Source organism: Ovis canadensis, chromosome 5 (genome assembly GCF_042477335.2).
Source record: "Ovis canadensis isolate MfBH-ARS-UI-01 breed Bighorn chromosome 5, ARS-UI_OviCan_v2, whole genome shotgun sequence".
In the NCBI taxonomy this organism is placed as follows: domain Eukaryota; kingdom Metazoa; phylum Chordata; class Mammalia; order Artiodactyla; family Bovidae; genus Ovis; species Ovis canadensis.
Genome location: NC_091249.1, coordinates 22,461,421 through 22,488,878, shown reverse-complemented (window position 1 = coordinate 22,488,878; position 27,458 = coordinate 22,461,421). Strand labels below are relative to the sequence as shown.

At 49.8% G+C, this 27,458-nt stretch overlaps 1 protein-coding gene across 3 annotated transcripts in view; it reads right to left on the bottom strand.

Moving 5' to 3' along the window:
- BRD4 (bromodomain containing 4) overlaps positions 1 to 27,458 on the bottom strand; it is an 87,615-nt gene that overhangs the window by 23,294 nt on the left and 36,863 nt on the right. For all 3 annotated transcript variants that reach the window (XM_069590731.1, XM_069590732.1, XM_069590733.1), the window contains exons 2-7: positions 11,438 to 11,756; positions 7,787 to 7,924; positions 6,361 to 6,496; positions 4,554 to 4,843; positions 3,548 to 3,910; positions 2,123 to 2,251 (exon numbers count right to left, since the gene is read on the bottom strand). In XM_069590731.1, coding sequence (XP_069446832.1) covers positions 2,123 to 2,251; positions 3,548 to 3,910; positions 4,554 to 4,843; positions 6,361 to 6,496; positions 7,787 to 7,924; positions 11,438 to 11,722 — 1,341 coding nt within the window. In that variant the 5' untranslated portion in view covers positions 11,723 to 11,756. The remainder of the gene's footprint in view (positions 1 to 2,122; positions 2,252 to 3,547; positions 3,911 to 4,553; positions 4,844 to 6,360; positions 6,497 to 7,786; positions 7,925 to 11,437; positions 11,757 to 27,458) is intronic.

Genomic DNA, 27,458 nt, shown 5'->3' with positions numbered 1-27,458 from the left:
TAAAGATCCAGCATTTGGAAGCTGGATGAAAAAATATAAAGTGGATCCTTTCCCATAAAACTTCCTGGGTAAACCCCAGCCCCTGGGCACAGCAGGTCTCAACTCTTCTTAGTGACACAAACAAGGGCCAGAATATTTTTGCTCCTCTTCCCCAGTAGGCAATCTAGCCACCTAAACCATGCTGATCCTGGAAAACTTTGAAAGAAGAAAAACAAAGCTCTAAATGCTACAAAATACAGGAACTGCGTTCCAGAAATACCCACACGGGACCTGCCACGTCAACTCTGCTGAAGCAGACACCCCTACCCGCTTCCAGGCATTTTACTTTCAGTAGCATGGAGACCCATCCTATGAGGGGCAAAACAAGCTGGGGGCAGAGGCAGCCCTGTGCTGAGTGGCACACTGGGCACTGCGTCTGCCCCCCTCCTAAGTGGACCCTCCTCGAGGGTAAGGACCTTGTCCCATTCCAGCGTTGTATCTGGAACCAACATTTAGCACAGAGCTGCCGTGTGGCAAACACCTCGGTGTCCGTGCTATGAGTAAATCCCATGTTTGGGTGTGCTCATGGCACTCCCAGAACAAAAAAAATGCCGCGTGTGTGTGCGTGTGCGTGTGCGTGTGTGTGTGTCTCTCTCTCTGAGGGCACCACTGCCACCTGGTGGTGATGTCTCAGAACTGCAGCACAGGTATGAAGCCTGAGCAGCTAGGATGGCAAATGCAAAACTAAATAGCAGAAAAGGCAACTTTGTGAAGAAAGCAGATGACATAGCACCAAACTGAAGAGAGTGCCCCTTCCAAAAACAAAAAAACCTCAAATGAAATAAAATAATAAACAGTCACCAGAAATAAGAACCTTCAAGTCTGAGTGCATGTTTAATTAATAACCAGGTTCATCCTAGTAAGGTTTTCTTTTCTTTTTAAATACCTAGAGTTTCAGGACACCAAAGGCTGACCCAGACAGGCCCAAGTGAAAGAACATCTTGGCTCCAAGACGATGACACAGGAGATAACATGCTGGTGAGCCTGGGACAGGGTGTGAAGCCAGCAGAGCTGGGAGGCAGGTGGGCAGCAGAGCCAGAGCGGCCTCCGACAGACACCGACCCAAGGTCACCAGAGGCCCTGTGCAAGTCCTCGCTTCCTGAAGCTCTCCACAGCTGACAGAGAAAGCCTGGGGCGAGGAAGCCCCACCCAGACCCCAGGAGAGAGCCTGTCATGGGATGTGTGACGTGGACCCTGTGACAACGGGTGGTCTAGCCTGCTCTGACCCTGAAAGCAGAAGTGCAACCTGGGGTCTCAGGGAGAAGAGGCTGGGAATTTTCATTACATGTGATTTCAAAAAATTATAATAATGAAAACAGGTAACAGTACTAAATGTCGACTTTATTCTCCATAATTTTTAACTCCTGATCTTCCTACTCCAAAGATATGTCTCTGCTGAAATTTGGGCATATGTTGTTCCTTGTTAAAAAAAAAGAAAGAAAGAAAGAAAGAAAAGTGGAGCTAGTTCACATATTTATGTTGTAATCTGCCCCCTCGCCCCCACCCAGGTGTGCACTCCACAGCACACACCATCTAGAATCAACCTGAAGGGGCCAGAATCCCACCCCATTAGGGCTCCAAGGCCACACAGAACGTCTAGAGGCAGCCACCCTGCAGCAGGAAGGCAAACATCACAGCTTTCAAGGCTCTAGTGAATGCCCGCAGGTGAGCAGTTACTTCAGCTCACAGCTGGGACAAAGTGTCTACCTGGCCAGAGTGTCCCTCGCCGACTTGAGCCAGGTCTGTTTTGGAGAAGAGCTGGGCCATGCACAGGATGCGCACGCTTCCGGCCAAGGGGAATCGGATGCAGGGGGTGGGGGGGGGGGGCGCTTTCAGTGGAACACCCCAAACCCAATATGCCCGAGACCAAAACCAACCGCCCTACCTTAATCAAAAAGGAAATAATCCCAATGTAAAATATATGTATTATTCTGACTTCAGTCCACTCTTCCAAAGCAACATGGCATTATACCAAAGCAAGAGACAAGTAAAGCCTGCTGAGGCCCCCAGAGGCCTGGCCCGCCCAGGACCCCAGCCTGCTCTGCTGCGGGGTGCCACGCCCGGAGCTGCCCCGGAGCCTCACCTGGAGCTTGCGGGCCATGGCCACCACCTCATGGTCAGGAGGGTTGTACTTGTAGCAGTTAGAGAACATCAATCGGACATCGGCACCAAATTCCTGAGCATCACGGTACTCACGGGCCTCCAGTTTAGACTGAAAAGACAGGACAGGTCCTGGTTAGTCATGGCTGCCCCTGCTCCAAGAAGGGCTGTCTGCAGGAGCAAGTCAACCTCTCAATGGCTCGGAGTTTAACACAGACCTCTGGGCTGCAGTCCATGGGGTCGCAAAGAGTCGCACACGACTGAGCGACTTCACTTTCACTTTCATGCACTGGAGAAGGAAATGGCAACCCACTCCAGCGTTCTTGCCTGGAGAATCCCAGGGACGGCAGAGCCTGGTGGGCTGCCGTCTATGGGGTCGCACAGAATCGGACACAACTGAAGCAACTTAGCAGCAGTAGCAGTGGGGAGAAGTTATTTACCTCAGTCCTCAGCATCAGGTGGACACAGAGATACTTTAACAGCAAGTCTCAAGGCCAGGAAATGCCCTGCTAGCATCTAACCCACTGTGCCTGGCAAGAGTACACAGGATCCATAGAGACAAAGCTTAAGCTACAACTGTAAAGAGAGTGCTGGGCCTAGTTCTGACCTGGCCTGTACTTGTCCTGTTGATGTCGGACAGGACACCAATCAAAAGCAACACAGCAATGTCCTCTGCTCTGCCCAAGTTTGGACAGGTTTACTCCACTCCCACATGGAAAAAATGCCAAAGGATTAAAATAAACAAAACCAAAAATGCCAAGAAAATGCCAGCACTTGGGACTTCCCTGGTGGTCTAGTGGCTCAGATTCAGAGCTCCCAATGTAGGGGGCCCTGGTTCAACCCCTGGTCAAGGAACTGGCTCCTGCATGCTGCAACTAAAGATCCCATGTGCTGCAACTAAGACCCAGCACAGCCAAAGAAAACACACACACACACGTACGTTTAAAATATATATATTAAACATATATATAAATATATATTAACATATATTTAAATATATATACAAACATATATGCTTAAAACATATATATATATATATATATATAAATATATAAACATACATATGTTTTAAATGCCAGCACTCATATGCCTCTTAAGGGCCTGTCAAAGCCACCACTCTCCAAACCCTCCTGGAGCGCCTGCCACGCGAGGGTGTCTATGGGCACTGGGCCTTGAGACCACAGAGGGCTAGCCTCAGATGGACGAAGGGGCAGCTCTGCTGTCCATGACCAGCAGGGTCCCAGGATCTTGGGGGCTGCAGCCCTCCACAACCCCCAGCAGGGGGCGCTGGGCCGCTTTGGGTTGGTGAGGAGATTTAGACAGCTCCTGAGATTGGGCCCTCCTCCTGGACAAGCCTCAGAGGTGCTGGCCTTTCCTGTCCTACGGGGTCAGGGACACATCCACTCACCTTGATTGTGCTCATGTCCATGGGGTGCTTGATGATGTCACAGTAGTCATGCAGGCCCAGGGCCTCCACGTCCACGGGCTTGTAGAAGGGCCAGGCGTAGGCCGCGTGCTTCTTGGCGAACATCTCCTTAAGGATGCCGCTGCAGCACTTGAGCTGCTCTGAGACCTTGCTGCTCTTATCTGGCGCCGGGTGCTGCTGCGAATCAGGCACGTCCTTCTTCGGGGGTTTAACAGGCCGGCTGCTCTCCCGCCGGGGGCCCAGCTTGGCAGTCTTGGGCTCCGGGGGCAGTGAGGGCGGCTCATGAATGGGGTCGATGGTGGTAGGGGTGGTGGTATCCGCTTTCCTCTTAACCCCTTTCTTTGTCTGCCAAGAGCACAGGCGCGACAGGTATGGTCAGAGGCAGCAGCTGGCACAGCAGGCCCTCAGGGTCACTCCTGAAGCCAAGTCCTTTCTAGGGTCTCAATTCTCACAGGGAACAGGGCCCAAAGGTGAAGGACTGAACACAGGGAGACTCTGTCCCACCACTCTGTTCTGCAGCTGGGACAGGACCCAGTGGCAGGAGAAAGCACATAACCGAGTGTGGGATCTGCTCACCAGAGGCCAAAGGGACTTCTGCAAGCAATTTCCTACAGGCCAGGGACCTCTCCCAGAGCCCACCCCTGTCACTGGCCACCCACAGAAGGCACACTCAGAGGCTACTTAAGACAGCGTCTGCAAACACACAGTCTAAATTAGAACCGGGAAGGGGGCGGCAACCACCTGGGAGGCATTACTCAATTATGGGATCTCTGGGTCAGCAGCTTTGGGGCTGTGCTGATTTAAACACAGCTTGATGTCCCCTCGAAATACCCACAAGTGCCCTGGGAACCAGAAGCATTGGCAAGGATGAGTGACTGTCTCCTATAAGCCTCACTGCAACTGGGGGAGTGGGAAGGCAGTCCTTTTAGCTGACGGGGCGGAAGCTACAGAGTGACCAGGCTGGGCCACACATACACAGGACACTCACCTTCACAGGCTGTGGGGTGGCTGCAATGATGGGCGGGTGGCTCTGCACGGGCTGGGGGGCTGGTGCAGGTGGGGGCAGCGGCTGGGGGGGCACTGGCGGGGGCGTCTGCAGTGGCTGGGCAGGTACCACTGTCATGACAGGGGTCTGGACGATGAGGTCTGGGGTGACGGCAGGGAAGGGGTGAGGTGTGGCCTGCACAGGTGGAGGATTCTGCTGAGGGGTCTGGGTCTGCGGAGGAGTTGACGCTTGCGTTGTGTTTGGTACCGTAGAGACGCCAGGTTTTGCTGTCCCTATTGATCATAAAAGGGACAGGTGGTTAGATGCCAGGCCTGCATGCTGGCTGACCTTGTGGGGACACTGCCACAGGTGGTGAGCACAGTGGCATGGGCATGGCACACAGAGTCACCAGAACGATTTGTCCAAGAGATGGAACAGCCCGAACACCCTGGCCCTCAGACAAGTCTGTCCACCTGTCCTAGGAGGCTCCAAGAGCAGCGGCTCACCACATTCCACACTTCCTGGGGTGTCCTGGCTCCAAGTCCTTACTCAGGCACAAAGACCCCTTCATGAGCATGAAGGCTTGAGCCAAAGGAACAGGAAACTCATGCTGAGACTTAGCACCAGGACAGTGATAGCAGAAAAATATTCCTTGGCACTTTCAGGCAGAGCTGTCCTCATTCCCAGAAACGCTGCCTTCTGAGTAAGCATTTCTGGCAGGAGGCCAGGATCGGCAGTCCATGCCAAGGTTTCTGGAAACTGGCAGCCCCCCGTCCCTCTGAATCACAGGGGCAGGATGGACAGCTGCTGCCCTTCAAGACTGGCTCACACTGCCTCCCTGCAGCAGTGTGGGTGAGCCAAAACACACAAGGTCCCACAGCTACCCAGGTGAATGAAGCCCAAATCCCTCCCAGGAGGGAGGCTGGGGCTCCTTGGTTCTGAGTATACTGGACACCCGTGGGCAGGTTCCACAGCTAAGAGGTGACCCTCAAGACCAGCTCTCCTTGGCTCCCCCTCAGCAATGCAGGGAAGATAGCCAACCCCCTTCACTCCCATGAAAATACCCCTTCCAAGCAAGATAGGAAGTCAGGTGAAAGCTTGCTCCTTAGAGAAGCAAACAACTCACAGCACAGGCCACCCTGCAAGCATCATCTTTCTGCAACCTGGGTGCTGCAGATGGCAAGATGCAAGAGGCAGCTGTGAAAACTTCCTGGACAGAAACATTTCACAAGCAGGCTACTCCCTACCAACTGGCCTTCAGAATGGTACGTCAGGCTGGGAGGCAGGGGTTGGGTGGGAGCTAAGACAGACAGAGTTTGACTTCAGAAGACTATCCAGTAGCAGGTATGACCCTGACACAAGTGGATTAAGATAACTCAAGTGACAAACCTTAAGGCTCTAGGATTAGTTAAGACTAAGAATGCCCTTGATCAGATCAATTTTATCCAAAGTGAAAAAGACAATCTATGGCATTGGTGAGATGAAGAACTCAAATAATCTTGAAATACTTAAAAAAAAAAAAAAAAGTTACACTTTCTTTTTAACTGAAGTCCATCGAGAAAGGCAAGGCCCAATGTTTTCTACTCTGGTGGAGGGTCGTATGACCCTCCGGGCTGGCTCCCCTGATGAACCTGGCTCCACCATATCCAAAACAGCAACAACACAGGTAGCATATAATATAGCCATCTTCCCACCACTCTAGTCTCCCAATGAACTCGGAGAAGGCTGCCCAACTAGGGAGAGAGAAAGCCAATTTTCTTGCTGTTTCAATGTGAAGCTAAAAGTGCTAGGGCCACTGAAGGCACCCTACCTGCTTCTTTCCTCCCACGTCCTCTTCCTTTTGCCTGGACTATCACGATCTCAGTTTCTTCAGTGGGCAGTTCGTTGATTTTTTGCAAGAAGAGCTTCTCCAGAGCTTCTGCCATTAAGACTATGTCATCTCCAGGCTAAAAGAGGAGACACACACAGTGAGGGTTGGAAAGCCCTCCCCACCTTTCTAGACAGAACAAGAGCTCCCCATCCTAGGTCCCAGGCGTGGAGCATCGTATTCAGAGTCCTCCAATCTGAACTGCAAAAGGCCACAACACAGCTATACTACCTGGCACTATGGAGGCTTCCTAGGCCTGCAAGTCTGCTGCCTCTCCAGCCTTTTACCTTCTGGCCTGAGAAACCATCCTAATGCCTGCAGTATCTATCAAGCACTGCCAACCACAGACAGGGGTCCCTCCCTTGACGTGATGCAATTTCACCAGAATTACTTGGATTACACAGGATGCATGAGCAGAGCTCCAACAGCGTTCCCCAGGGTACTGCCAAAGCAGCTCACTGAGGCTTGGGGAAATGCCCATTCCTCACTGCCTTACGGGTATCCCTCAACTCCCTCAGCTCCAAATGGAAAACTCTACCTGCACATATTTCCCTTACACCTAGTGATGAGAACTGAGACTTTAAACAAATGATCTGGCTTCATGGCATAGCCAAGATGAATGGTTTGGCTACTGGGTTAAGACGTGATCCTTAGGCCTCCATTCAGACCCTGCAAGGGGACATTCAGTTCTACGGCCACAGGCTGTTACTGATGGTCATGCTCACAGCTGCGGAGGCAGCAGCCCCGACACTGTACCCTCTCTCACATTTAGGCTTCTGTCTGAGCACATCTTTCTTTACAACTGGGCTTCCCTGGTGGCTCAGCTGGTAAAGAATCCGCCTGCAATGCAGGAGACCTCTTTTGTTTAATCCCTGGGTTGGGAAGATCCCCTGGAGAACTAAACGGCTACCCACGCCAGTATTATTGGCCTGGACAATTTCATGGACTGTACAGCCCATGGGGTCGCAAAGAGTCGGACACAACTGAGCAGCTTTCACTTTCTTTACATTTTTCTCTACATTTTAGTAGGTTCCTTCCCGACAATTTGAGCCATCCTAACAAACTTTTTAGTGATTCACTACTGTTCTTTTCACATCTTCTCTACTAAACATGCTCAAGAACCAAAGTCCCGAGGGCATCAGAAGCACATGCTTCCAGCTAACGAGGATGGCTTAGAAACACAGCCAGAAGGCTACGGGCCTCAAAAGACACACGCCCAGTTCACACACAAGGTCCCACTCACCTCTGCCGCCAGCAGTCTCCTCTGGCCAGACTGCACTCTACCTGCACCCACAGCCCTGCCCACGGGTTCCAGACGTGCCCACCACCTCCACTACCTTCTGCCTCTCCACCAGCCCCCACATCTCACCTTGTTGTAGATGTAACAATTTGTAAACATAGTGTTGAAGTCCTGGATACATTCCTGAGCATTCCAGTAATAGTTGTTTTCCAAGCGCTTCTTTATTGTTCCCATATCCATAGGTGTTTTAATGATCTTATAGTAATCCTGGAGAGCAGAGAGAGCGAAAAGGGCAATGTCACCTCCGCAGCCAGGCAGCACTCACGGGTGGGGCGCGGATCTCACCCCACCTCATGCCACAGACACGCAGACCTAAGCTCTTCCACCGCATCAGTGAGCCATCTCATGGGTGGACTCCAAGATAAAGTGGTTCACAGAAGAGTTGCTAAAAGCTGAGTGGCAATTTAGAATAAGTAACAGGGAAAGTCGCTCAACCTTTAAAAAAGTGGTTCTTATCTGGTAAATTAACCCACGGGAATTTCTGCTTTCTCTCCACCATGTGAACTTATCCACATCTGTAAAATATATTCAAGCCTCAACAACTGGACCCCTTGCTTCCTGTCACAATGAAGCACCATGGAGCAAAAGCCTCTATCTTCAGTTCATCTCACGTCCATTCCTTTTACCTACATATCGTCTACAGTCTATCACTAAGGATCCAGTAGTGTCTGGATACAGCTCAACAACTAACCAGGTTAAGTGCCAGATGAGGAATCAAACGGAGAGTCCTCACTATTCTTAGTTTAAAAAAAAACACACAAAAAATTCAAAATTCCAGCAGACCCACTCCTCAAACCTCTGGATCTTATTCTACAAGCGCTGAACAGAAGACGCCAGACAGCAGGTATAGATGTGGCGAAAGCCCTCTCAATCGAACTCTCTTCTACCATCATACCTTTCCCCAAATCTAAACCTATCTTAAAAGCAAATGCTTATGATCAGACAGGGCCTGGGTTTCCAGGAGGAAGGACCACAGAGGGGCAGGCGAGAAGGTGCACCTGCACGCAGCTCACCGGCCCCACTGAGGGCCACTCTCTCTGAGGCTCCCACAGTCAGGCCCAGGTGAAGTACCAGAATCGCGTCACCTCCCGGGGCAGCCTGATGGCAGCGGGGCAAGTCCATGCTTTGGTAAGCACTGAGGTCCTGCCCAGAAACAGAGGCGGGCAGTGCTGAAAAAGTGAGCCAAGGGTGTGAGGTTCTGAGTTGCTCTAACACCCACAAGAAAGGAACAGAAGTCGCTGGCATACACCTGAGAGCTGGCACAGCTCACACCCCTGACCCAAACGGGGCTGCAGGCACAAGCATACGTACCCTGGCGAACAGGCCTCAAGAGGACACTGAACCAGACTTTCTACACTATTTGCTCTGACCACCTTTCCCAAAAGAGCCAAGTCCAAATATATCTGCCCTGGGGGAAACTCAGATTTTATTCCATGGCCAAAGATCATGGGGTCACCACCTCAGACTGGTATCAGGTGCTTGAACTGGCCATGAGGTGTCGAAAGTGGTATGAGGCCCAACAAGACAGTAGCTGAGGACAGAGCAGGGAGGAGGTGGTGAGACAGTGACGGGTGAGGGTGAGGGCTGGGGGGACTGAAAGGGAGGCAGGGGCTTAAAGGGCAAGACAACTCATCTGCACACATGTACAGAATGACAGAAGCAGGCATTCCAATAACGCCAACAGGGACCAGAGGCCGAGACACAGGTAAAGATCTGGAAGGGATCAGAAAATAGAGAAAGAATAAACTCTTCCCTGAGATGGCCCTATTTCCATTTCCTGGCGCGGGGCCATCCCTGGAAACTGGGCTTCAGTATGACACTGTTCCTAGCCAAAGAGCCCTGCCCCAGCCCTCTGGGTTAGCCCCTAGCTTGGCCACCTCTGCGAAGACTCCAGATCAGTGTCGCCACCCCCCAGCCTCTTCTTCCTCCATTGGAGCTGCTGAGGGTGACACCAAGTCACACTGGGACCCCAGGGGAGCCTGGCCTCCACTTCAGAGAATGACCTCAAACTCCCAAACCCCTGAGCCTGCCAGCCCACGTACACCCTTGTCTGTCCCACTGGCTGGCAGGCCGCCTTCTCAGGATCTCCGGTCCCCCGACCCCCTTTCTGCTCAGTCTTCACCCTTTTAGCTCTCCGTGCCTCTGCTCCCTCCGCATTCACCTGAACAAACCAACCCCTCCTTCCTCCACCTGGCCCTGCCACACTTTCCCTTCAAAGCCAAACTTCTTGAACCGGTGGCTTCACATCCTCACCTTCTTATCCACACCACTGCAAATCTGGTTTCTACTTCTGCGCCACATCTTCCTAAGGTCACCAATGCCCTCCTAAAGGCCAACAAGAGGGTCAGGGTGGAATCCTCAGCTCTCTGACCTTCCTGTAGTCTCTGATGTGGACACCTGAGGGGCTGCTCTCTGTTGGTGACCCTCCTAGCCTCCTGCTCCCTCCAGTGCTATAAAAGCTGTGGGCCCCCTTGGATTCCAACCGCAGTGCCTCCTCTCCCCATTCTCTGCATGTGCTGTAGAAAGGTCACCTCACCTGTGGGTCCTGCACAGCCCAGCCCTTAGTCTAGCTAGAAGCTGGTACTGCAAGCTCTCCCAAGAACCTCCTTCCAGTGATGGGCTCACTGCCTCTCCTCCTGGTGTGGTCAGTGAGGAGAGCGACCTTTGGAGCCCAGATTCCATGAGGACCCTTCTTTTGTTCCCACTGGCTTTCCTCCGCCAGTTCACGACCTGAGCCTGCAGCGCCCCCACCTGACTCTCCTCCTGGGTGCACGCGATGGGTATTCAATGGACAGACAGTACTGGACAGCTGTCAGAGACACAGCGACGGTCAAGCAAGGAAGGTCACACTGATAGGTCCCTCCTCCTAGAGACCAGGTGCCCAGCAGAGGCTGGGGTCCTGCGCCAAGGTAGCCCTGACTCGCAGTCTCACGTCTGGGTCAGCTGCAACAGTCATCTAATTCCAACGCCCTTGTCCAGGTGTGTGTGGGATTTGGCAAACAACAGAAGACAATTTAAAGACAATTAGTCCTTGATGCTTTGAAGAAAGGAAAAATTAACACGTTTATCCTGTTTCCTCCCCAAGGTTCAGTTGAAGGCAGAAGTTAAGTTTCCAGAGCCATTTGCTAGGAATGTGGGCAAACAGAAAGCTCACAAAGCAAAAAGGAGAGGAACAGGGGCACAAAAGGACAACCGCAGGCGCAGCATGGCCACAACACACCCCCTCCAATCCAGGCCACCCCCGTGCGCCTGGCTCCATCCCACCACCTTTCCCTGCCCATGCTCCGGGTGACAACGAGGATGCCACCACCAGAACAGGTACTGCAGCAAGCCAATTCTTCTCAGAATCTGACCAACCACGTCTGCTGAACCTACTGGGTCGGTCTGGCCGACCAAGTCTGAGGAGGGAGGGCCTGGACCACCAAATGACCCCACTTTAGGTCCCCCGAAGCAAGGGCAAGCTGCAAGCAACCCTCCACTTCTATTTCAATCTCGTCACACAATATGTCCCAGAATCGTAGTATCAAAGAGACCAGTTACTGTTTAATCCAGTCAGCACCTCTCTTCTCTTCCCCCAATTCCATTCATCAGGACTGCTGAAACCACTCACTCAAGGATACTGGAGTTTGACTCCACCCTCCCATCAATCCATCCTCAAAGGAGCCAACACAGGAGGAGACCTGGAGGACGGCAGCCCAGGACCCTGCCCAGGTTACTCACAGGGAGGTTTAGCTTGACGGCATCCACAGGCTGCTGGAAAGGCCACGCAAACTGGTGTTTCCATAGTGTCTTGAGCACCACTTTGAGCAGATATTGCAGTTGGTTGGTCTGCCTCTTGGGCTTGTTGGGGTTGGAAGTCTCCGGGGGAGGAGGGTTGGTGCTGGCTGTGTTGGCTTGCTGGGGTTGGGCCTGGGCCTGCGTTGTAGACATCTGGGTAGTTTCTAGTCCATCCCCCATTACTGGCAGATTTCTCAATCTCGTCCCAGGGCCGCTCTCCGCAGACATGCTACTGATCCCATCACATTCTTCACCGGCCAATCTACAAAGGAAAAGCCACTGTCAGAGATGAGCCAGCAGAGCAGAGCCATTCACTATGAGACAGCCCCCAGGGCTGTGGCCTCCAAAGGCTGAGCGCCTCTGATGAAGACACTCCAGGCACTGACTAAAAGGTCTGCTCCCCTCAAAGATTCATCATCCAGTAGGGAACAGAGACCAGGAATCAACTTTGAGGGAGAGGCCATGGAGTCTAGAGTCAGCCAGGGGCTGAAAGGGGCTGTGGGAGCTAAGGAGCTCAGGGGAAGGTGGATACAATAAACAACAAACCAGGTTTTAACCTCTGAGTTTTTAGTGGACACTGTGAGAGAGGATGATTTGCAAGCCTCAAATTATCTCTTCATTAACATTCTTGTTTGTCTTTGTGGCTCATGAAACATCTAGCCAAGTCAGTAATTCCACTTGGTGAGTGGGGGCCAAGCAGGAAGGCCAGGCTGCCTGTTCCTTTTTTAGCCCACACAGTCCACTACTGAGTGCTCACACTTACGAAAAGTATCTTCTTGGTAACTTAAATAATGTAGGCTTGGAGATTAAAGAGATACCACACGGTAACTGCTGATAACATAAAAATGAATCCATACTTGACCTACTGGTTTTATTAACCAGCTTGTCAAAGTTTCTTTATAAAGGGATAGAGGGGCACTTCCTGTGATTCTCTGGGGGCTTGGGGTGGGGGACAGCCCATGTGACCTCCCTCCACCCCAATCAGTGCCTTATTAGCACTCTGTCCATGCACTGCCCCCAGCAACCCCCGCTCCAAGCCATACCATGGACATTCTTGCAAGGGCGGTTTTGTGCACCCGTCCAGTTATTCTACAGGACAACCACAGGGCAGTGGGTTCATGTTTTTAATGTCGAACTGCCCCTCAGAAAACACACTAACCCACCCCTTACTCTTCACTCTTTTAATGAGAAGAAACGTCTGCTTAAGAGCGTACTGATCATTTGCACTCTTGTGCAGTACTTTTCTGACACTTTACTACTAGCAAGAAGGACATCAGAAAGTGACGCAGGAGCTCCTTGCATGTAATGAGCAACTCCAGTAATAAACCCAGGAGTTCAGTGCGGGTAAGAAAACCTCCAGAGCTGAGGAAGTCAGGCAAGGGCTTAGGGAAAGAGGGACCACAGGACTCTGGCAGGCAGAGGGGACAAGAAGAAATGGGGCATACTGGCTGGCTCTGTCCCAGCTTTCTTTCTGGAAGATGCTCAGCGCATACTAGGCATTCTGGTTCAGTCCAAGTGTAACTTAAAACAAGGTTTTCACAATGATTTCCATGAATGCAGTTCTGGCAAAATGTTACTGTTGTTGTTCTGTCGCTAAGCCATGTCTCTTTGTGACCCCACGGACTACAGCAAGCCAGGCTCCTCTGTCCTCCAGTATCTCCCGAATTTGCTCAAATTCAAGTTCACTGCGTCGGTGATGCTATCTAACCATCTCATCCTCTGCTGTCCCCTTCTCATTTTGCCTTCACTCTTTCCCAGCATGAAGGTATTTTCCAATGAGTCAGCTTTTCACATCAGGTGGCCAAAGTACTGCAGCTTTAGCTTCTGCATAATCACCGAATTTTAAATGCACAAGGTGAGAACTCACTTGTAGTAGTGAAGTCCGTCACGGGGGGAGGGGGTGGAGAGCTGAACCTCTTGGTTGGAGGCCTGACAAAGCCGACATGGCCAGGGAGACCGCTTTCCTTCCAGGGTCCTCTGGCTGACTACAGGCCTAGCTATCAAATGGCTAGAGAACCCAAGAAGAGAGCACTGCTCCAAAGAAAAGGCTGATGCGGGGGCAGGAACCCACGTGGGGAGCCCATGGCCATCGCATGGCAGACTGTGGGTCCTAGGGATCCGAATCCTTGTTTAAGAGGAAGGATTGTTCTCTACCCCCTTTCACCATATAGATACAAAACTTAAGAGTGAAAGTGAAGTCGCTCAGTCATGTCCGATTCTTTGAGACCCCATGGACTGTAGCCCACCAGGCTCTTCTGTCCCTGGGATTCTCCAGGCAAGAACAGTGGAGTGGGTTGCCATTTCCTTCTCTGGGGGATCTTCCCGATCCAGGGATCAAACCCAGGTCTCCCGCACTGCAGACAGATGCTTTAACCTCTGAGCCACCAGGGGAAGAGTGCCATTTGCCTATTCTGAGACGGGATACCAACCACTCAAAACAAACAAACAAAGAAGCCCACCACTCCGAATAAGTGATTAATCATTTAACTCAAGGGAAAGGTCAATACTGTTCATGCTAGAGGATGGGTGTGTTACAGCAGTGCCAGTTAGGTGTCTGGAGGTGGTCACGCATCTATTCAATGATGTCCAGCTGCTCCCAATATGCTAGTAAGACTTTAAGGTTTATGCCCTCCAGGTAACTGCCAAGACCCAAGAAGGAAGGGACAGCTCCTACACAACCTCCAGTCCTCTACAAGGAGAACACCAACCCAGCTCTAACAACGCTGACAGGAAAAGGGGTTTTGCAGGTGCAAAGCTGATCCCTGGTGCCTCTGCTGCACATATGGTGCTGGAGATGGAGAAGGGGCACCCAGAGTTAAAACCAGACAGGTGTCCGGCATAAAAATGTGATGGAGACTGATGGGCCAGCAGCCTGTGGAAAGCATCCTCCAAGCCGTGAGAGCAGTGTGCTAGGAGCTGAGGACCACGAAGGGGCATTTCCAGAAGCAACATAATCTGATGGCGGGCCAGTGAACACTGCAACAGCACAACACACTCTCAGGAGCACGACTGCTGAGATGCAATCGCTCCCAAAGGCAGACGTGACAGGACAGGTCTGCTTCAGACTCTGAGGATACAAGGCACTTTCCTTTCTCCACCGAAGGGACTTCTGGCACAAGTACGGGCAGAGCTAAGGGCCACGTGCTCCTGAACACGTGTCATGCAATGCGCTGTGGTGTGACAGTGGCGATGGAGGTGCTCCTAACGGGAGGGAGGAACTTAGAGCACAGTGGGCTGGGAGCCTGCAAAGGATGGGGTGGACCCTGGAGCCTTAAGGTGAGTAAACACACCCCAGTGAAAGGAGGAAAGAGGCCACATACAGATTCAGGGAGGGGAAGCCTCCAACGGCTAGGTGGGATAATGTGCGGAGTCATCTGAAAGAGTGCTCAGAGAACAGAGGCGGAGAGAACAAGGGCTTAGGCTGAATCACTCAACGCTGAGTGTGACTCGGGAGGAAGGGAGGAATTTGGCTGAGAGCATGTCACTGCTGACCTCAGGTGAAGCAGGATGTGGAGGGCGGCCTAAGGGGATGACAGAGGGAGGCGGCCCCCTGGAAGCTTCATCAGGCCGCATGTGGAACCTTGCACACAAAAAGCATGCCTTTCACTCCTGAAGTGAGTGACAAGGAAGAGAGAAGAAATTTCTCTAGTTCTCAGGTTTAGCTGATAAAAGAGTGGGACCTGAGTCTCACGGAAGCTAGGTCTTACAGCCACCCGCAGAGTAATAAGGCATGGCAAAGTTCAGGCAGGCGAGTTCACACAACTGCGTCCCTGACGGCAGCAGGCGAATGCAGACTGCCTTTAGGTAGCTGCCGTTTAATTACTTATTCCCCTCTTCATTTCTTTTTATTCTCACCCCAGCATTGATAAGAAAAGCTCCTGTTTGTACCAGTGTTAAAGGTTGTACTAAGAGGTGTCAGCAGACAATAATACTATTTTCTGGATGAAATTTAACACCACTGTCATGCTCTCATGGTTTCTAATGTTACTGATTATCCATTTATTACTGTGACTCCTGATTTAGTTTCTTTTCAAAATAAAGGTACTATAAACAAAACAGTAAACTGATTAAAAACAAAAAAAACAGTAAAGGATACAAGTATCAAGATAGATGACAAAGATAAAGTGGGAGTTGTAAGGGCAACCTGGTCTTGCCCTGTGATCCTCTTCAGAGGGGAGCCAGACGAGACCTACTGCAGGTTCCAGGTGGGGAAGCCAGTGAAAGCTGCTCAGTCATGTCCGACTCTTCACAACCCAACGGACTACACAGTCCATGGAGTTCTCCAGGCCAGAATACTGGAGTATGTACATGTTCCTTCTTCAGGGAATCTTCCCAACCCAGGGATCAACCTCAGGTCTCTGGCATTGCAGGTGGATTCTCTACCCGCTGAGCCACCAGGGAAGCTCAAAAACACTATAGTGGGCGGCCCATCCATTCTCCAGCAGATCTTCCCAATCCAGGAACTGAAATGGGGGTCTCCTGCATTGCAGGCAGATTCTTTACTAGCTGGGCTACTAGGGAAGCCCAGGGAAGTCAGTAGGCTAGGAAAATTTGCAGGAAACTGCTGGAAGATGCAGGGAGGATGGAGAGGCATCCCCAAAATGGTGGAGACCATGCAGCGTTCCCTCGAAGCCCTCCACAGGTAAGTGAATGGAGGTAATCATTCACTGGGTAGAAATAGAAACTGGAGTTTGGGGCCAATACGGGGGAGACAGAAGGACAAATGACACAGGCAACACACCAGCTGGCCAGGAGCCTTTAGTTTGGTGGCCACAAGCAAGATACACAGAGATATAAGATATGCTGAGTACGGGACATATCCATCGACAGGGGCAGCACACAGAGAAGGGAATTTGTCAGTGGGATTTAAGAACACCTGGAGGATAAAATTATAAAAAAAAAAAAAAAAAAAAAGAACACGTGGAGTTGGCTGGGGGAGGGTTTCTATGCAGCAGGACCAACGTGTCCAGAGGAGCGCAAGGGGACTAACGTTAACTGAGGCCCCATCATGAAGGGAGGAATCAAGCTATGAGGATAAAGGCTGATGCACAGTCTGGTTTCTCCTCTTAGATCTCTCCCAGGAAGAAGCTCGCGAATTACACAGCCAAGCCTGTACCAGGTGAGTTCCAGCAGGCAAGGGACAGGAGCCACCCCACCCTGAAGGAGACAGTCTGGCTCTAGGGCAGTGGGGCTCTGTCAGCTACAAGAATGCAGGCCACCAGAGGGTGGAGCCAAGCACATCCCACCAGGAGGAAACAGCCGCACATTAAGTGATGGTATTCTGAAAATCCTCAAGCAGTGTCCCCAAGGCAAGAGGGAGTCAAAATAAATGCCGAAGGATGGTGGGCTCTGGACACAACCATTTTCCTTCACCTTCAAGCCATGGGCCTTTGGGCCAAGGAAGTTAAATTTTCTGCTCAAAAAAATGAATACTTTTTCTACAGAAAATCTGACCCTTTAACTTTGCTTCATCTCTATTTTAAACCAGTATGTCTATGACAGAAGCCAAAACATCCTTTCGAGCCTGTAAGAACTGGGTAAACTCCTTAGGAAACTTTCAGAAGCCATTCATTCCTACTGCAGCAAGAACACCTGGGAAACCAACAAGAATCTCCAATCTGTTATGGGCCAAGAAAGAGAGGCACTGGTGAGCAGCGCTGTGTGAGAGCCAGGATGACTTTTCTAAGATAGAGATCCAACTGGGTTGCCACCTCAAGTAAACTGGTCCCACAGTAGTCGCCCCTAGCCTGCACTGTCCCAGAGCCTGATATCAATACTCCAGACACCACGGTGGCCACAACGGGCCCCTTCTCTTGTCACCTTCACGACTGTCATCTGCTGTGTCTGGTGCTTCCCTGATCTGTCTCAGTTCTGATGGTCAGCCTCCCCCATACATGCAGCTGGGAGCCCTAGGGCCATCTTTACTTCACTCTTGTCCTAGCACACAGCAGGTGTTTACTGAATGACTCAAGTACTGAAGTCACCCTACACTGACCACACACAATGGTCACTCTAGGGCTTCTACATCAATTTCAAAACTCTGGAAAAGGAAACCAGCTTGCATTCTCACATGGAATCATGTGAGAATGCATCCCATCTGAGCTGCAAGCCATGCTTGGGGACTCTGCAGTCCACATGACGTCCACTGAGTGATTAAGCAACACTTGGGCAGGCACTGTGAAAAAGAATGGCAGGGTTGCTGTGACCACTGACACAGGGCATGGGCACTCCTGTGGTGGGGAAGGTACAGAGAGACAAGGCTTGTGATGGCCTGGGGAAGGCGCCACTGACGCAGGAACACAGGCACAGGCCTGGAGGCAGGAGAGACACCAGGGCACATGCAGAGCCAAGAGGAGGACACACAGGAGCATGTGGCCACGCTGGCCTCGTGTCCTCCCTAAGTCCCTGACTGCAGGGCAGGGAAGACAGCGAAAGGAGCAAGGCGGGTGGAAGAGGCACTGAGGTCTGATTCTAGGGACACCGCGAGGTAAAGACCATAAAGAATCTCATTGCTGCCTGGAATATAGTTTCATCCTCAACTATACCTACACACAGCAGCATGCTGTTTACAGATGCAGAAGATGGGATGCGCAGGGACAGGGTAAATCATGAGTGTGAACACAGGGTGGCTCTCTGTCTGCTCCTGAGTCCTACAGGAAATGAATAGCTCTCAGCACCAGAGCTCTCTTTAGAGAGAGGCGGCTGAAAAGTCAAACTTATAAATCTGCAGATATGGAGGGATTTATTAATTAAATTCTCATGACAAAGTATAAATCACCTTCAACTAATTCAACCAAAGTTTTACAGCTGGAAGATTCAAAAATGCTGTCCCCTGTTTCCACACTGACCTGTGGCTGGGAGGCAGGAGCCCCCAGGTACTGAGCTGAGACTGGGGAAGGTCAAGGGACAGGAAGAGGATTTCACCTATTGTTTTCAACCCAAAGAAGGCTGAAAGACCCCACAGGGTGTCCAATTCTGGATCTACTCCCAACAGGTATCTTACAGCATGTTCCCAGTTTAGAGAAATAAGAAGAAAAAGATGAAGAAAACTTGGATGGTCAGTGTCCTGGTTCAAAGACTGACTGCTGAGGCACCACAGTGTCACAGTGGGAACTATCAGTGTAAGGTAATTGATAATGTTACACCCTACCATATTCAACAATGTCCCATCTCCCACAGCCTGCATTCAGCAGTTACTGTCATAAAAAGCAAATACAGCTGGTCCTTCTTATCTGCAGATTCCACCAACAGCAGATCAACAAAATTTAGGGGGGGGGGGGATATTCTAGAAAGTTTTAAAAAGCAAAATTTGAATTGGTAGGCACTGGCAACACAGAATTTACACTTTCTACAGTTACTTTCATAATGTTTACATTACATTAGCTATAAATAACCTAGAAATGATTTAAAGTATAGGCAAGGACAGAGGACATGCAGTTGGTTATATGCAAACCCTATGCCATCAAATTTTCTTTATTGGAGTCTAGCTGATTTACAATGTTGTGTTAGTTTCTGTTGTACAACAAAGTTAATCAGTTCCATTTATACATATACCAACTCTTTCTTAATTCTGATTCATTGGCTGTGTTGGGTCTTAGTTGCAGGATACAGATCTTCCATCTTCACTGTAGCATGCGGGATCTTTAGTCGCAACATGCAAACTCCCAGCTGAGGCATGTGGGATCTAGTCCCCTGATTAAGGAACAAACCTGAGCTCCCTGCAATGGCGGTGCAGAGTCCAAGCCACCGGACCACTAGGGAAGTCCCTGACTCTGCTTTAGACTCTTCTCCTGTAAAGGTCATTACAGAGTACTGAGTAGAGCTCTTCGTGTTGCACAGTGGGTCCTTAAAAGATCTCTATCTTATATAGACCAGTGCATATGTCATTCCCAATCTTCCGCTCTTAACCCTCCCCTCCCTCCCCCCACTGGTAACCGTAAGTGTGTTCTCTACATCTATGATTCTATTTCTGTTTTTTAACTAAGTTCACTTGCATCAATTTTTTTGGATTGCACATACAAGTGAAATGATATGTGCAATGATCACATGATACTCATTTTTTCCTGACTTACTTCTCTCAGCATGATAATCTCTAGGTCTATCCATGTTGCTGCAATATAAGAGACTCGAGCACCTCTGGATTTGGATGCCTGGCAGTGGGTGTGATTGTGTGTCCGTGTGTCCTAAAACGGAATCCTCAACAGATACCAAGGGACGGCTGTGCCATGTAAAATTCAACACGGGATAGAAAATGTGGGTGACAGATGTCTTAAGGTTCCAGTTCTAAGGTTTATGGAGTTGTGCTATAGCATTAGGCACACATATTCCGTAAGCAACTGGCTACAGTAATGCAAGAATATAATATTTTTTCAATTCATGTTTTCTTCAAACAGTTGTAAACTGTTGTTGGGATATTAGTACTTACTTTGTTGTTTGTACCTAACTATCCAATAAACAAACTTGTTAGGTATTCCTGTGGCCTAATATCATGATTTTAAAAAGTGATATGCTACTCCTGCTGTGAACTAAAGGACGGGAACCTCTGGGCTGACTAATGAAAGTTAAGCTGTCAGCTCGCTCTCTTTTTGTCTGCACTAGGCCTCACTGCTGCTCGCAGGCTCTGGCGGCGAGAGGAGGCTGCGCTCGCGGTCTGGTGTGCAGGCTCTGCACTGCAGTGGCTTTCTCTCACTGCGGGGCACAGGCTCTAGGGCACACAGGCTTAGCTGCCTGGCAGCATGTGGAATCTTCCTGGACCAGTGACTGAACCCTTGTCCCCTACACAGTGGCAGCTGTATTCTTAACCAGTAAACCACCAGGGAAGTCCAAAATGCCAATTCTTTTCCTATGTTTACAGTCCCATGATTAATTACTCCTGCTGTGAAGGATATTGCTTGCTATCATTCCAATTCATCTAAGGACACTGGTTAGCAGACAATACAACTGTAATGTTTTTCAAATTTCAACAGAAATATTTTCTTTCCTGGAGATTAGGAGGTGAGACAGACATGGGAGAGGCTTGAGTCTAGGCTTCTGAAAGTAACCAAGAGAGGACAAGAGAAAGACTTGATTCCTGGAGATTCAGTCCCAGCTCTGTCTCTGGAGAGAGGCTGACAGTTACACTTTGTATTTGCAGTTCCACCTTGACTCCTGGCCTCCCAGAGGGCCCACAAGCCCATTGACCCCACCTTGACTCCTTCCCGTCCATTCACTCGCCTCTGAATTCAAGTGACATGGCACATAGGCAGTAAGATGCCAGAGAAGGCAGGAGAAGCGCAGGTTAACTGGGAAGCCTCACAAACTCTCCTGTGAGATACAGTGACGACGCTCAACATCTGTGCTAGGACCTAGAAAAGCTTGTCAGTAGATAACTGCTGCTTCCTGGGCTGATGCCCTGTACTGAACACTTACTTAACCCTCAAGACAAGCATCCAAGGGAGGTGGTGGCATTACCGCCTTCATCGTCCTGGCAACAAAGCAGCATAGTGGGTGATAGTCTGGTCAGCAGGAGATCGCCCATGGCTGTGTGTCTCGCGAGTGCTCTGTTTCACAGCTGCTTCTGTTCACGAAGCGCAGGGGCAAAGGCCCAGTCAACTGCTGGGCCCAGAGAGTGCGGTTTAGCTGAAGGCACCCCACTTCCATATTCTGGCATGTTATTTCTTAGAAAATTTACTTGAGCTGTGCTGGCCCATCGTTGCTGCATGGGCTTTCTCTAGCTGAGGCAAGCAGGGGCTCCTCTCTGGCTGTGCTGTGCGGGCTTCTCACCGCAGCCGCTTCTCGTCGCAGCTCCCAGGCTCTGGAGCGCTGGCTCTGCAGTGGTGCCACAGGGGCTTGGCTGCTCTGCAGCATGCGGCAGATCAGCAACTGAACCTGTGTCTCTTGCACTGGAAGGCGAATTCTTTAGCACTGAGCCACCAGGGAAGCCCTTGGCATGTATTTAATCAACAGACTTGCTCTCTCTGCAGAAGCAGCTGAATGTCATATGACCCTCGAGTAAATGAGGTTAGCTTCCAAAGAATTTCACCCGTGCAAACGAACCAAAGTCAAGATAACTCTCACAGCACCTGGCCATCTGTGACTTGGCCAACATCATAGGTGAAATCAGCAGCACACTCCCCTGCTGATGCCATGGGGAGCAGGGTCACCCAAGGGGAGTGGAGACGAAATCATTTATGCTTCCCAAGCAGCAAAGGGCTGGAGGGGCTGTGGCTTTAACTGTTTTCATGCCAAGAAAAAAAGCTGGCCAATGCCGGATGACCCCAGTGTCTCCTGAATGTATAAGCTGACAGTAGCACGCCTTCAAACAAAGGAGATCCCCTCCTCACTACTACAAGGTTCTTCTATAATAATGAGGAGACACAGAAGACGATAGGGGACCTTGATTCTGGTTTTAAAAAAAAATCACAAAAAAACCTGGCAATTTCTCATTACTATTTAATGTGCAGCAAATTGTAGCCTGTCCTAGGAACATCTTTGTTGAAATGTTAGTTACAATGGTTATGGAACAGCAATATCAGAAAGCATGTTCCTCCTGGTCCCAGAGGAGAAGCTGCTTCCTGTTCACAGTGAAGGCCTGTTTCACTGTGCGATCTGTGTCAGCGGGGAAGCACAAACAGGATTACTCTTCCATCTGACCGGCTCAGACGGCTGGTGAGAACAGCAATCGTGTCATCAGCCAGACTGAGGTGTCTGGAGGCTGGCCAGTGGCTATGCACTGAGGAAGCTCTCAGAAGCCTTAATCCTCCTCCCTGCAGCTTGTACATGCCCTGACCCCCGGACTTGCCAAGCAGGGCCCCATCACCTCAGAGTCAAGCTGGCAGCTGCCTTGAGCCCGGCAGCTCCCGGTGGAAATGAGTCAGCCATGCTGCTAAGCATGCACAGACTCACTCATGCTCTCTGTCCCCCACTGGAGGGAAGCAGGCCCATGGGGACCCTGCAGCCGGAAGATCAGGACCCAGAAGGCTGGGCAGGCCACAACCCCGCCAATCAGAAATCCCCTCGCTCTGCTTTAGAAACCAATCAGCAGAAACACTACATCAGAGGCAGTGAGAAATGTGCACTGTCTTTAACTTCCCTATGAAAGCTGCCAGCAGCTGGAGGTACAATAAAAGGGTCCACTGTTACATACGGCTTACATCATGGCATTGACGGTTAAACCTGGACAGATGATTTGTGAATTTAAAGTGTTCCTGAGATGGGCATGCAGTTAAAAAGAAAACAAAACTACTAAAACATACATCGGCATGGGGACGCTAATTTTTCCCAGAGAGAAAATAGTCATCTCTGCAGGATACACAGTCTTTGTAACACTTCATTCTGCTGTTGCTGTATCATGAAAGCAGCCTGCTGACAATCCTGGGACGAGGAATTGTGGCTGTGTGTCAGTAAAATTCAGACTAGTGGGCAGGCCTTAGTTTACAACCCATTTCATAGATTTCTAGACTTTGTGTCAAAATGAAGAAACTGTAAGTGACAGGAGTGCTATGTTAGAAAAGCAGATGAAATTACACAATTACAGGTGAACTTAGGTAAAGACAGACAACTGGGTGTGCACACGGAACCGTAAAATGGAAGTGAGACACGGTGGCAGCTCTGTGGGTGACTATACCTACTTCCATTTAAAAACCAACCAGCCAACAATATGCCCCCCTCTCACAAGTCCCCACTGACCTCTGCTGAGGTGGTTTTTTGATCTGTCTGCCTCTTTACCTGGTGAGCTGGCCTCCAGGCACTGCTTCTCAAAGCAGCCTTGACCTGCCCAAGTCTACAAATTAGAGGCTGGAAGACTGACAGAAACATAATCTGCCATTAATTCAAACTCTCCATTCCCACGGACCTAGGTCTAAGGTTGTGCCCTTCATAGGTAAGGTAAGAGTGACACTTTCTTCTGGTTGCCTCTTTTAAAGTTATTACTCCTACCAGTCTATCTGCCTTTACTTTTAAACCTTTTATTTTTAGTGATTTTATTTTCCAAAAGAGCTGTTTTGATGTATGTAACACTAAGATTAACCCACACTACAACACGTAATGCCAATAGAACAGACTGTCATGTCATGCAGAAAATTCCTGCTCGCTTTAAGAGGTGGACTCCAATATGGCCAGAGACACACAGACCGCAAAGCCAAGGCAGGCAGAGAGGCCAGGCACTTCCTCTGCCTAGATGAGAGCTTCCCAGTAGGAAGGAAGCATAGGGAACAATGCAGAATTGAATAATCTGCAAGGCAGCAAGAACGAGAGCTGGTGTTCATTTCGCAACACAGAGAAAGTGTGAAACGAAGAAAACGTCTGAGGAGTGAGAAACTAGGATCAGCCGAACGAGGCTGACAGCAGTGCCGTGGGTGGCCTGCATGCAGCCATAAAGCTTCTGAGGGCGATGCTACACTGGTGCTCTGGGACCGGCACACTGACTCTCTAGAACCCTCCCATTTCCAACAAAAAGATAAAAAGCAAGTTCATGATCCTCATGAACAAACTTTAAAACTAAAACTAGTACAAGAAAGACAACTGTGGTGTTTCTAGCACACCAAACACCAGGAAAACACGTTAGTGTTAACCTTCAAGCTAGTGGTCAAAATCGAGCTGTTTGGGAATTTGGGAGGCCAAGAGGAAGGTATGAATTGCAGATGATGAACCACCTGCAACAGGCAACAGGAAGCACCACACGGGGGAGAGGCAGTCTACTGTCTGTGGCTGAAATGTTCCAGAACATGCCAGCTCACAGGCATACAGGTCTGCTTTAAGTGGAAACAGCAACATCCCAATTTTTCCCACAAAGTCATTCCCTGAAACGAGAAGCAGTCTCCACAAGAAGGCCAAGCTAAAAGGTGAGAGATATCCCACAAAAGCGTATCATGGCTCTAAGCATCTCTCCAAAGCAGCAGAATGGAAGCTGAGAGGGAGACTCAAAACTACACTGAACTGGGACTTCCCTGGTGGTCCCGTTATGAGGGCACTCCCAACGCAGAGGGCCCAGGCCTGATCCCTAGTCAGGGAGCTAGACCCCACATGCCACAACTAGAGCTCACATGCTGCAACTAGAGACCCCGAGTGCTGCTAAATAAGTATTTTTTAAAACTGCACTTGCTGGGGACAGAAGGGGCCCAGGAAGAGGGCTAACACAAGAGCTTCCCAAGACACCATGACCCCAACCTCTTCAGCCATGACCACAAGGAGGCAGGAACAGATGCATTGATCAAGGACAAGGGCACACAATGACTCGGGCTTTAGCGAAGCAGGAGAGCCTAGTTACCTTGATGAAGAGCAGATGCTTATGGGTGACCTCTTCTTTAATGATACTACCCTCTGACCTTCACTGTGAAGCTGAACTTTAAAAGAAAAATCTCAGAAAAAGGAATTATCTGTCATTATCAGGCACTCTCAAGAAAGGAATTATCTGTCATTATCAGGCACTCTCAAGAGGAGGATCCAGCTAGGATGACCTGTTCCCCTCACCTTTCACCAGGTACAGAACTCAAATAATAGCGAGAGCTGACAATGTCTGAACTAGATATCCACTGCCAAGGGTACAGCCAAGGCTGGTGCTCTGAGAGTCAAGCTGCACCAGGGAAATAGACCGAGGGGCCCTGGCCTCCAAAATGCACTGACTTCCAGACAGGTGCTTCTCTCAGGCAAGGGTAAGCCACCTCCATGTGCTGCAAGGAGGTCTCTACCCTCAGGAAACACTCAGTGTTGACTCTGCCCTCACAATCTCACCATGTCAGCTTGAGAAGGACGTGTGCATTTAAACAACCAACCTCCTCTAGATCTCAGTAACTTTCAGAGTGCAAAGCCAATCAAGGACAAAACTCAACACTGCTTTAGATGAGAACAGCAAGGGAAGCAAAAAAAAAAAAAAAAAAGCTGACAGGGATCTGTTTCTTTGTAAAAACTGATGTTTTTGTTTGTCATTAATTCCACCTAACTTCCACCAAAGCAACTGATTCACAGAAGTCAAATGCCCCAACTCTGACAGACAGGAAGGTGGATACAGGTGCTGGAGAGAACAGGTCAAACCTCACCAAGCACATATGATCTTTTCAGCCACTGTGCTCTGGGCAGAGGGGCCTTGCCACAGGCAGTGCTCTGCCCTGGGGGACCTCAGCTGCAGCTGAATCTCACAGGCTCAGATCCTGTTGCACAGCCCAAGTTTACTCCCTGGCAGACACAGTCAGGTCAGCTTGTCCTAAGTGTCCACTTAGGAAAGTAAAGGTTGCTCACTGGTGAGGAGCTCTCAGCCCATCAGAAGCCAAAACCCCTGCCCCAGTGCACAGACTACCACACTCCCAATGAACCCACAGTATTTCCTGGAACTCTCTGCCACTTTTCTATTAATATCAGGAAAAATACTTAAGGATGTGGAACTAACATACACCACATGAAGCTTCAAACCAAGGTCCAGTGCACAGAATGACTGAATAAAAAAATGTGTGCACACACGTCTCTGGCTGGGAATGCCACCTGCATTCACTGGATTTAGTAACTGGTTTTCCCAGTGCATGGGGAAAGCTGGAGACCCACATGCTGGGCAGATTGAGGCCCGTCGCCCTTCCCCATCTCTCCACATAACTCTCTGGAATTCTGAGTCCTTCTAGACTCCATGTCAGGTATGTCTCACCTAGAAGAGAGCAAAGCTGAACAGGGCCAGTGACCCCACTATCTTCTCTGGGGTCTCAGTGCGCTCCCACCAACGATCCCCACAACTCTGTGCAGCTTGGGACCTGGGGCCAAGAGCTAGACAGAAGAGGAGCAAAGAAACGGTCTCCTCCCGTTTAACCAGGAACACAGATGGGCTGCCATGTAATTCCCATCCCCCACACGCCTTACACAGATGAGATGTGGCTGGGCCCCTTCCCTCCACCGGTCTAACACTAAGTGGAGAAGCAAAGGTTTCAAGAGGTGCTCCCAGGCCTTATTAAGACAGAAGGACAGAAATGAGAAAGAGAATCCAGCTGAGAATTCACCAAAAAAACAGCAGGGCCCAAAAGTTTTCAGGAGTCCTCAGAAGTCAGAGAAGGACCTGGTAGAAGATGGCAGTGCAGGCAGCCGCACAGAGAAAGAAATTCTTCACTCTTACACATCCTATCTACATGTGTCTGACAGAAATAAATGTGACCATTCAAGCACCTTCATTTTCTTGTAGCCAGATTATAATGCTAAAAGGTGAAGTTAACAGCGTATTTTGTGGAACCCAATATACTCAAAATTCCATTTCAATGTGTAACCATAAAAGAAACTGAGACATTTTACATTTTTCATACTAAACGTCTTAAATTGGTGTGTACTCCATACCTTCAGCACATCTCAATTTAGGAGCTAAATTTTCCTTCAAAATATTTGATCTGTGTGTACAGTTTGACATTTAAAGTAGATTCACGGACTTCCCTGGAGGCCCCGTGGTTAGGGCTCCAACCTTCCACTGCACAGGGCAAGGGTTCGATCCCTGGTCGGGGAACTAAGATCTTGCATACCATGTTACATGGCTAAAGAAAGAAAAAAATAGATGCACGTGCCCAAGATGTTCCAAACATACTTAAAAAGTTCTCCAAAACTAAATGGTGGCACCAGTTTTAAATTTTTAATTAGAATTCATTAAAAATTTAAAATTCAGTCCCTTAGCCGCAGTTCCGCATTTTGATGAGGCCTAAAACCCCAACGAGGTTGGCACTGACACTGACTGTGAAGGTGCAGAAGGCTCCTCCTGCGGAAGCCGGGTAGGCTGGGGCACTCATGTCAGAAACTCAGCTCCGGGGCCAAAGAACCCAGATCACTACACATTCAGGGTTGGTTTGCCCCTAGTCATTTCAAACCCATCACCTTCATCACCCACAGATCCACCTGCACTTTACATCAACTTGCTTTTTATAAATTTATTTATTTAAAAGAAAATGCTAACATATCACATGTGATGTGTCAACCTGTTTGAATGGGAGGCAGACATTTTTTGAGACAACATTGGCATTCTTAATAT